Source organism: Camellia sinensis, chromosome 1, assembly GCF_055761805.1.
Source record: "Camellia sinensis isolate YWXY chromosome 1, ASM5576180v1, whole genome shotgun sequence".
NCBI lineage: Eukaryota > Viridiplantae > Streptophyta > Magnoliopsida > Ericales > Theaceae > Camellia > Camellia sinensis.
The window spans coordinates 232506104-232517200 of NC_138961.1; the positions used below are offsets into that span (position 1 = coordinate 232506104).

Genomic DNA, 11097 nt, shown 5'->3' on the forward strand with positions numbered 1-11097 from the left:
TTGGGTGCGTCTATCTATGGATGGTGATTATGCTTGCATAATGAGCTCAAGAATTTCATATTGAGGTTTCATTTTGATCTGAATTGGGTCTCTCTAGTATAGTTGTGTTTTTTCTCTCGTTATGCAGCATTGTGAATTGGTTATGCAGCAGCATTTTGATTTGTTAGAATGGGTGTTAGCTCTGGACTGGGGCATTTGAACTGAGGCCTAGTTGAGTCTGCACTATTGGGGCATTAGAATGTTTGGTTCTGCTCTGCTACTGCACTCTGCTGGTGTTCTGGCTTTGGCTCCTAATTCTGTGCTACACAATTCTGGAAGGAGAAGCTAGGCTAGGCTGCTTGGAGTTGGGAGTTGCTATCTATGGATGTGCTGCTGTGAAGATTATGCTAGCATAATAAACACAAGGAATTATTAGCTCAAGGAATTATGCTGATCTGCTGATGTATGCTGCTAGTTGGCTATACATATGTCAGCTTGTTTAATTTTGTTGTCAGCTGATCTTGTACCTCTAGAATGGTGTTTGAGTTTGTGGATGCATAGTCTTGGGGATTAGTCTTATGGAAGGTCTGCTAGAGAATTAAGTTAGATTTGTGGCTATGTAGAGTTGGTATTCAGTTAGTTTGCTACGTTTTGTTCTGGTTGGTCTGCTCAGCTCTGTGATGAAATTGGGTCTGTTGCTACAAGCTGCTCGGTCTGCTCAGATTCATATGTTCAGTAATGTTCAGATCTGAGCTAGTTTACAAGGCACCAGTTCAGGTGCTGGTTTGTAAGGTTGAAGTCTGCTATTGTGGATAAGGCTGTTATTTCTACTGGAGTACAAGGTATCAGTTGAGTGTGCATTAGCATCAGGCTACAGAGTACTAAGCTTGCATTAGTGCTACTAGCCTGCTAGTAGCAGGTTAGTTGTGGATAAGGCTGCTGTTTCTGCTGGTTTCAAGGCACCAGTTCAGGTTGCTGGTTTATGAGGCTGTTGTATCTGTTAGATTACAAGGCACCAGTTCTGTTTTCCTTAGTTGTCTACTGCTGCTGATGAGCAGTTCCTTGCTTCAGGTATGGTGATTGAGTGTGCTTATTGGGCTGTTGAATTGATGCTGTTCCTGGTGTTTGCCTTGATTTGGGGCTATTGTGTTAGCTCAACTAGCAACAGCATTGGTTGGGTAGTTCAGCCTGCAGTTTCTTTTAGTCTGCTTCAGTGTGGTTTTGGTTGGGTGTTTTGTTTCTTGGTTTGATTTGGTTGTTGGTCTGAATGGAGTTCATGGCAGGTGCTCATGCTGTTCCAGAGGGCTTCTTAGGTTGCTTATTTGGTGGCCTTGGTTATAGGTGTGTTTTGTTCTTGATGTTTGTAGTGGTGGTGTCTACCAGTTGTGTGCTTGGGGTTGCCATCAGTCCGGGTCTTTGTGTGGTTTTGGTCTGTTTTTCTCATTGTTTTCTTATTGGTTTCTCACCAACTATGGGAGTGCTAACAAATGATAGAATGGGTTTTTTGGTGCCAACCTAGTTGGGATAATTTAGCTCATTGTGATGCTTTGCACTTCCTTTTATTTATTAATGTATTTTGTTTTGTACTTTGTGCTTGACTCTTATATCAATATAGTTTCTTTTTTGCCGATCAAAAAAAAAAAAAAAAGTTCAACAGTTAATTTGTGCTGCAAAATTCTACAATTGTCATTCAAAGAAATAGAAAACAGCCAATAATGACGCATTTTAGCATATACTACTTCAAGAGAACAAGAATCCAAAATAAACCAGTAAACTGTGAGAATAACAAAGCTAAAGCAAAGAGCAGACCCAAAGACTGGGATCCAACATTGAAACAAAGCAATCCCACATACTAGAAATATTCAAACACAATAAAATCACAATTTCATTTACCAAACACCCCTATTTTAGATGGCTGTGTTGTCTTTAAGCATCCTCCTCATAACCCTCTTCCTTTTCATACTCTCCTTCCTCATCAGCAGTTGCATCTTGATACTGCTGGTACTCAGAGACCAAATCATTCATGTTGCTCTCAGCTTCTGTGAACTCCATCTCGTCCATTCCCTCTCCAGTGTACCAATGCAAGAAAGCCTTCCTACGGAACATAGATGTGAATTGCTCACTGACCCTCCTGAACATTTCTTGGATTGAAGTAGAGTTTCCAATAAAGGTTGAAGCCATCTTCAGACCCGTCGGCAGGATATCACAAATAGTGGACTTAACATTGTTTGGGATCTACTCAACAAAGTATGATGAGTTCTTGTACTGTACATTAATCATTTGCTCATTGACCTCCTTCGTGCTCATTTTGCCATGAAACATGGCTGATGCTGTGAGGTAGCGGCCATGACGAGGATCTACAGCACACATCATGTTCTTGGCATCCCACATCTGCTGGGTGAGTTCAGGAACTGTACGGGCACGGTATTGCTGAGACCCACGAGATGTAAGCGGTGCAAAGCCAACCATAAAGAAGTGGAGTCTTGGGAATGGAATGAGGTTGACAACAAGCTTGCGGAGATCAGAGTTGAGCTGACCAGGAAACTGAAGGCAACAAGTGACACCACTCATGGTGGCAGAAATCAAGTGGTTCAGATCTCCAACTGATCAAACAAGAAAACCATTAGTCTCAAATTCAAATGCTACCATTCTTAGAAACTGATCATACTTTTTATAGGCAAAATTCCCAAAACATAAAATCACAAAAGCTTGTATTTGTAGCTCTTTTACAGAGTGAGAATGGCATAACATTAAATGGTAACTTAGATAAAAGAATTGATATGATTGTGAAATGTCACAACTAGCATTTTGCTTTTGAGAAACAAAGATACAAGGTTCTTAAAGGAGATGATACACACGAGATAGATAATATTTAGTGAATGAGAATAGTTTTATTTATTTTCTTTGTCTTGCATAATGTGGTACCCCTCATTACTGTTTTCTTTTTTTACAAATAAATGATTTTAAAGTTTTACTCATCAGTCTCACCTTTTGTTTGACCAGCCAAGTGAATGCTAATGAATGAACAACTTTCTTTGGTTACAAGTTATAAACACATGTCAATTTTTTTTGACCATGATATATTTGCTCACCTATTGGAATGTTTGCATTTTTTGTCCATGATATATTTGCTCACCTATTGGAATATGTGCATTTATGATGTATAAAATATTAGAATTGTTGTTATGGTTAATTAATATGCATGTTCATGTATACAGAATATATATTTAGGAGAAGTAAACAAAATGGACAAGAGTTGGATTGATTTGCCTAATAGGATGTCGAGAGAATACATGAACGGGATCGATCGATTTCTAGTTTTTGAATACACCAATAGGGCTACAAGTTCGATGATTTGTTGTCCATGTAGGAAATGCGAGAATCGCTATCATCTTGTCCGAGATAGTGTGCGAGAGCACTTGATTTCAAATGGCTTTCTAAACAAATACAAACATTGGATTAATCATGGAGAGTCGTATACTTCTGTGCTTGGTAACCGAGATAATGAAGCCTTAGTGAATGAAAACATTAGGGATGATATGGTGGGAATGATACACGATGTTACTGGTATTTCAGTTCCTAGTACAAGTGTTGTAGGTGCTGAACCACAGGCACCAACTAATCCCAATGTAGCAGAACCACTTGCAACTGATCTGCAGTTAGGTCCAGATGTGGAGACTGAAAATTATTTCAAACTTTTAGAGAACGCTCAGAGTGAATTGTATCCTGGTTGTCAGAAGTTCACATCTTTGTCGTTCATTGTTCGACTTTTACATATGAAGGTGCTAAATCAATGGAGTGACACTTCTGTTACCATGTTACTTGAGTTGTTGAATATAGCTTTCCCTGAGGGTGCAAAACTTCCTGATTCTTACTATAAAGCTCAAAAGATGACTACAGATTTGGGCTTCACATATGAAACGTGGGATGTATGCCCCAATAGTTGTATGTTGTTCCGAAATGAATACGTCAATCTTGATGAATGTGTCATATGCAAAAGTTCTAGGTGGAAACAAAATGGAGCTGATAGTTCAAATGTTCCTCGTGGAGGCGGTAAACAGATACCCTCTAAACAGATGAGGTATTTCCCTTTGAAGCAAAGATTGCAGAGGTTGTATATGTCATCGAAAATGGGCAAGCTCATGAAATAACATGTAAAGGAACGACAAGATGATGGTGTCTTAAGACATCCTGCTGACTCCCTTGCATGGAAAGATTTTGACTGTCGAAATATTGACTTTGCTGATGATTGTCGAAGTGTAAGGCTTGGGTTAGCATCTGATGGTTTTAACCCATTCAGATCGATGAACATAGTTCATAGCACCTGGCCTGTTATTCTCATTCCATACAACTTACCGCCATGAATGTGCATGAAACAACCATTTTTGATTTTGTCTACACTTACCGATGGCCCAAAAGGACCTAGTGACAAAATTGATGTTTATATGCAACCGTTGATTGAGGAGTTGAAGGAACTATGGACTGATGGTGTCTCTACATTTGATGCATCAACAAATCAAATGTTTCAAATGCATGCAGCTTTGTTATGGACAATTAGTGATTTTCCAGCATATGCGAACTTGTCAGGATGGAGCACGAAAGGAGAATATGCATGTCCATGTTGCAATAAGGAAACTAGATCGTGTTGGTTGAAACATGGTAGGAAACATTCATATTTAGGTCATCGCAGATTCCTATCTAGTGGTCATAAATTTTGAAAGGATAAAGTATCATTTGATGGTACTCGGGAATTGAGTCTCAAACCGAGATTGTTATCTGGATCAGAGATTTTGCTACAAGTAGAATCTGAGGGTATCTTAACCCAATACAGGCTGGATGACCTTAAAGAGAGGCATAGGAGACAAGTGGAAAGGGAGAAAGCTGGACCTCGCACTCATAGTTGGAAAAAAAAGAGTATCTTTTTTGAATTGCCATATTGGGAGCACAATCTAATAAGACATAACCTTGATGTGATGCATATAGAGAAGAATGTGTGTGACATGTGGATAATACTGGGGTTGTTGGGAAATCCAAGGATAATGTCAATGCTCGGCGCGATCTGCAAGAAATGAATATTAGAAAACCCCTACACTTGCAGTCAAGAGGGACGAATAAAGCTTATTTGCCACCGGCATAATTCACAATGACCAAGGATGAGAAATATTTGTTCTTGAAAATGCTTAAGGACGTTAGAGTTCCTAACGGGTACTCATCAAATATCTCTCGTCATGTACGATTACAGGATAGAAGCATTTCAGGTCTAAAGAGCCACGATAGTCATATTCTGATGCAACAACTTATTCCTTTGGGTGTACGAGGATTGTTGCCTAAGAATGGTGTTCAAGCCTTGATTGAATTAAGTAATTTCTTCAGGCAATTGTGTTCCAAATAAATCGTCAAACAAATGTAGCAAATATCCAAGGTCATATAGCACTAACACTTTCTCATTTGGAGAAAATATTTCCACCAGCTTTTTTTGATATAATGGAGCATCTGCCTATACAGCTAGGTGATGAAGCATTGGTGCCTGGAGCGATTCAATTTCGATGGATGTATCCAATTGAAAGATATCTTCTTACTTTAAAGCAATATGTACGTAATTGGGCTCATCCAAAAGGTTCAATGGCTAAAGGTTATCTCATGGAAGAATGCATGAATTTTTGCTCTCAATATCTGAATGATGTGGAAACTAAATTGAATCGGCCTGTAAGGAACTACAATGGTGCAGCTAATATGGGTCGTGCTGTTGGTGAAACCACAACTTTCAACCTTGGTCATACTTCTTATGTACAGTGTCATCGATATATCTTGTTCAATACGAAAGCAGTTGAACCATTCCTAAAGTAGGTACCCCTCTTACTCAATATTTGACAAGTTTTTTATTATATTTCAAATATTAATTTGTAATTGATAATTTTTCAACGTATATAGGAAACACCTTGAAGAACATAAGATGAAAATGCCTCGTGCTGATGATCATCAACTCCGAAATGAACATTTCAAAACTTTTCACACTTGGTTTAAAGAACATGTATGTATAGACAAATCTAGCTATAGATTAGGTCGATTTGCGTTTTGAATTTGCTTTCATGTTTTAAATAGGTTCCCACTTTGCGAAGGACTGATAATGCCACATTTTCCGAAGAGATTCATACATTGACAAATGGTCCTCATACCGGAGCAAGAAGGTTCCCCAGTTACATAACTAATGGGTTCCATTTTCAGGTCAAGTCTCTGGATGATCGTCGAGCCAGTCAAAATTTTGATGTAGCTTTGAAAGCGGATACTATTAGTTATGCAAGCCGGAAGGACAAAAATCCTCGTGTGGGGGCTGTGTACTATTATGGATAAGTGACATATATCATTGAAATCTGGTACACCAATGCAACGAAGTATGTATTGTTCAAGTGTGACTGGATAGACAATGTTCGCGGTAAGAAAGAAGATAATTTCAAGTTCATGTTGATTAACTACAACCATTTGTTGTATCGAGTTGATCAAATCACCAATGAACCTTTCATCTTGATATCCCAAGCTGAGCAAGTTTGGTATGTTGCAGACCCTATTGGCAAGTGTTTGTGAAAATGTCTCAAAGGGGTTTATTTGATATGTATTCTACTGATCCAGAAACTGAGCCATATATGAGTCAACAATTAGAAGAAAATATAATGGTCCGTGATGAAGAAGTTGGCTGGGTGAGGGAAGTCATAGAAGGAGAAACTGTTGATGTTGAAATGAGAGAGAATTAAGATATTTTGTAATAATTTTTGGATTCTGTAATGACACAGTAAATTTTCATGCTTTAATGACTTGCATATTTGGGCATGTTACTTTATTTAACAATTTTATGTGCTTTCAATTTATTTATTATGTTTGTTTTGTATTTACATTATTAACTCCAAACCGTTCTCTATATTTTAATTTGTATTTGTTACAGCTTGTTATGGCACGAAAGAGGAACCTTAATAATCCCTCTCGCACTATGGCTGATGTTTTGCGTATGCCAACACAATCACCACCACCATCACAGCCACCGATACAGCCACCACCACCATCACAGCCATCGATACAGCCACCATCACCATCACGGCCATTGATACAGCCACCATCACCATCACAGCCACTGATACAGCCACCATCACCATTATAGCCACCGATACAGCCACCACCACCAACACAACCACCGATACAACCACCACCAGCATCACAATTGTCTCAACCAATGTTGTCTTCATAGGCCACCACAGGTATACAAATTTGTTATGTACTTAAATTATATTAATTAAATTATTTTATTTTCACTATACATAAACTTTCTAATTTCATATGCTAGGACCGACGACTTCTTCATATCCCACCTCAGGTACACGGAAGAGGAAGCTTAATAATCCCTCTCGCACTACGGCTGATGTTTTATGTATGCAGACACAATCACCACCACCATCACAGCCATCAATACAGACACCACCACCATCACAGCCATCGATACAGCCACCACCATCATCACAATTGTCTCGACCAACGTTGTCTTCACAGGCCACCACAGGTGTACAAATTTGTTATGTACTTAAATTATATTAATTAAATTATTTCATTTTCACTATACATAAACTTTCTAATTTCATGTGATAGAACCGACGACTTCTTCATATCCCACCTCAGGTACAGGTTTGTTTTCATGTATTTAATTTATGCTTTAATTTATATGTTGTTTATTATATTCTGATATAATTAGTTTATTCTTATAATGTGTTCCAAATCCAGCGACTGACTCACAAGCCAACTCAGGTATAACAAATGGCTATGTATCTAATTACATTAATTTAAGTACAAGTTATTTATTATCAATTTTTGTAATATGTGTTTTTTTTTCCATTACTCCTCACATGCCCTACAAGTTCTTTATCTTCCCCCTGAGGTCGAGGATTTACGAAAGGCATTAAAGATTGGGGTACGGGCTAGAAGTTGGCCAATGATTTTGACGCTGACTTCAATCCTACGGGAGATAATGAGTCTAAGTTAATTAGCCAACTTGGGTTCATGGTACGTAATGGGAACATTGCTTCTCTTACATACGTTGATTAGATCGAAGTGCCTATTGATGGTCTTGAGTCAATATGGGCGGATGTTAAGGTAAAAGCATATTTACTAAATTGTTCAATTATATTATTAATTGAACTAATGATTTAAATTGTACTGTAGGATAATTTACAAATTTGTTCGAAGGGGTACAAACCACGTTGCTTGAAAAAGTGCAATGACTTGTGGAAGGATCACAAAACCAAAATCAAGAATAAGTATTTTAAGCCTAACAAGGATCATACTAATATCAAAGACATGGTGCCTCCGCAAATTGTTCCAGAACAGTGGTATGATCTTGTTGATTATTGGAAGACTAAGAAAGTAGAGATATACAAAATAAGTTAATTACAAAGCACGTATCTTTAGAAAAATTATTAGCTTTGTATACTTGCGACTTACATTTATGCAAATTTTATAGGACATTGCAGTCCACAATGCTAGAAGTCGTTCCTTTCATTATATTAATCATACGACAGGACGTACTTCATTCACTCAGATTCGAAGGAAGGTATATATTATTTAGGTAGATATCAATATGAATGTAAATTACTGCGATAATAATTAATTTTTGAATTTTCAGATGGTTGCTGAAGGGTTGCCCACGGATAAAATGAGTGTTTGGAAATATACACGCAATCAAACTGACCTTGATGTTAGGCAAACCATGGCATTTTCAAATCCTTAAATTTGTATTTATATTTGATTTTGTTTGAACTACCTAATTATATGTACTTGTTTTAATTTATAGGATGAGTTTGAGCGCCAATTGTCTATGTTGCCTGAAGATTATCGCACTACCAAAGATGCTCGAGATAGTGCTTTCCACGACGTGGTCGGTGAAGATGGGCATGGATATTGTCGTACTTACGGCAATGATGTGCCTTGGAGCATGGTGTATGGAGATAAATCTAAGTCATCACAGCCAGGATCTCAGTCATTGATTGTTACCGAGATCACAAAGCAGGTTCGTACGGAGTTGAGACAAGAGCTGAGGGATGAGATTAGGGAGGAATTGAGGGAGGAGATACGAACAGAGCTTTCGACACAGATACAAGAAATGAAAGACGAAATGTTGGCTATTGTGTCCCACGAAGGGAGTACAAATCACAACAAACAGGTTCGATACAAATCGTATCATAATTGTATCATTGAATATAAATACGATTAAGAAAGAATACCATGAATATCATAGGTACCAGATGCATTGAGTGGACACTGTGAACCTACGGATTATGACGCCGATGAGAACCCACATACACCACCACCAAATGATGAGGTAACTTTCAAACAATTTGAAAACTAGTCGTTTGTCAAAATTTCTCGTTTTGTAACTTTTTATCCAAACTGGTTAACACACTAAAATGCTCAAACGGGTTCGGATATAAACGAAACTCGACACGCACAACATACTAGGCACACATGACTTGTAGGAGAAGACGGGACCCCAAACCGATTCCCGGTTTTGAATCTAGAGCATCATTTCAGTTTATGAAAACTTATTAGTTAATAACTCATTTTTCAAATTGGATGACGCACTAAAATGCTCAAACGGATTTGGATGTCAACAGAACTTGACACGCACAACATGCTAGGCACACATGACTTGTAGGAGAAGACGGGACTCGAAACCGATTCCCGGTTTTGAATCTAGAGCCTAATTTCCGTTAATGAAAACTTGTTATTTAATAACTCTTTTTCAAACCGATTGATATACTAAAATGCCCAAATGGGTTCGGATGTCAACAAAACTTGACACACACAACATACTAGGAACACATGACTTGTAGGAGAAGACGGGACTCGAAACCGATTCTCGGATTTGAATCTAGAGCCTAATCTCCGTTAATGAAAACTTGTTACTTAATAACTCTTTTTCAAACCGGTTGACACACTAAAATGCTGAAATGGGTTCGGATATCAACAAAACTTGACACACACAACATACTAGCCACACATGACTTGTAGGATAAGACGAAACTCGAAACCGATTCCCGGCTTTGAATCTAGAGCCTAATTTCCGTTAATGAAAACTTATTACTTAATAACTCTTTTTCAAACCGGATGACGCACTAAAATGCTCAAACGGGTTTGGATGTCAACGAAACTTGACACGCACAACATACTAGGCACACATGACTTGTAGCAGAACATGAGACTCGAAACCGATTCCCGATTTTGAATCTAGAGCCTAATTTCCGTTAATGAAAACTTATTACTTAATGACTATTTTTCAAACCGGTTGACACACTAAAATGCTCAAACGGGTTCGGATGTTAATGAAACTTGACACGCACAACATACTAGGCACAGATGACTTGTACGATAAGACGGAACTCAAAACCAATTCCGGTTTTCAATCTAGAGCCTAATTTCTATTAATGGAAACTTGTTACATAATAACTCTTTTTCAAACCAGTTGACAAACTAAAATGCTCAAACGGGTTCGAATGTCAACAAATCTTGACACACACAACATACTAGGCACAGACGACTAGTAGGATAAGAAGGAACTCGAAACCGATTTCTGGTTTTCAATCTAGAGCCTAATTTTCGTTAATGAAAACTTGTTACTTAATAACTCTTTTTCAAACCGGTTGTCACACTAAAATGCTCAAACAGTTTCGGATGTTGACGAAACTTGACACGCACAACATACTAGGCGCACATGACTTGTAGGACAAGACGGAACTCGAAACCGATTCCCGGTTTTGAATCTAGAGCCTAATTTCCATTTATGAAAACATGTTACTTATTAACTCTAAACCGGTTGACACACTAAAATGCTCAAACGGGTTCGGATGTCAACGAAACTTCACACGCACAACATACTAGCCACACATGACTTGCAGGATAAGACGGAAGTCGAAATCGATGCCCGGTTTTGAATCTAAAGCCTAATTTCCGTTAATGAAAACTTGTTACGTAATAACTCTAAATCGGTTGACCCACTAAAATGCTAAAACGGGTTCAGATGTCAACGAAACTTGACACGCACAACATACTAGCCACACATGACTTGTAGGATAAGACCAAACT

The 11097-nt window shown here is 38.2% G+C and overlaps 1 protein-coding gene and 1 pseudogene across 1 annotated transcript; one reads left to right on the forward strand and one right to left on the reverse strand.

Moving 5' to 3' along the window:
* Positions 1 to 1678: 1678 nt before the first annotated feature.
* Positions 1679 to 2574, reverse strand: LOC145790676 (tubulin beta-1 chain-like; annotated as a pseudogene).
* Positions 2575 to 3257: 683 nt separating this feature from the next.
* Positions 3258 to 4130, forward strand: LOC145822744 (uncharacterized). Its single transcript, XM_082920581.1, has one exon. The coding sequence runs from the start codon at positions 3258 to 3260 to the stop codon at positions 4128 to 4130; it is 873 nt and encodes a 290-aa protein (XP_082776707.1).
* Positions 4131 to 11097: the final 6967 nt, after the last annotated feature.

What these genes read in the sequence shown, in the direction of transcription:
- LOC145822744 (XM_082920581.1), top strand. Translation starts at nt 3,258, where the DNA reads ATGTCGAGAGAATACATGAACGGGATCGATCGATTTCTAGTTTTTGAA.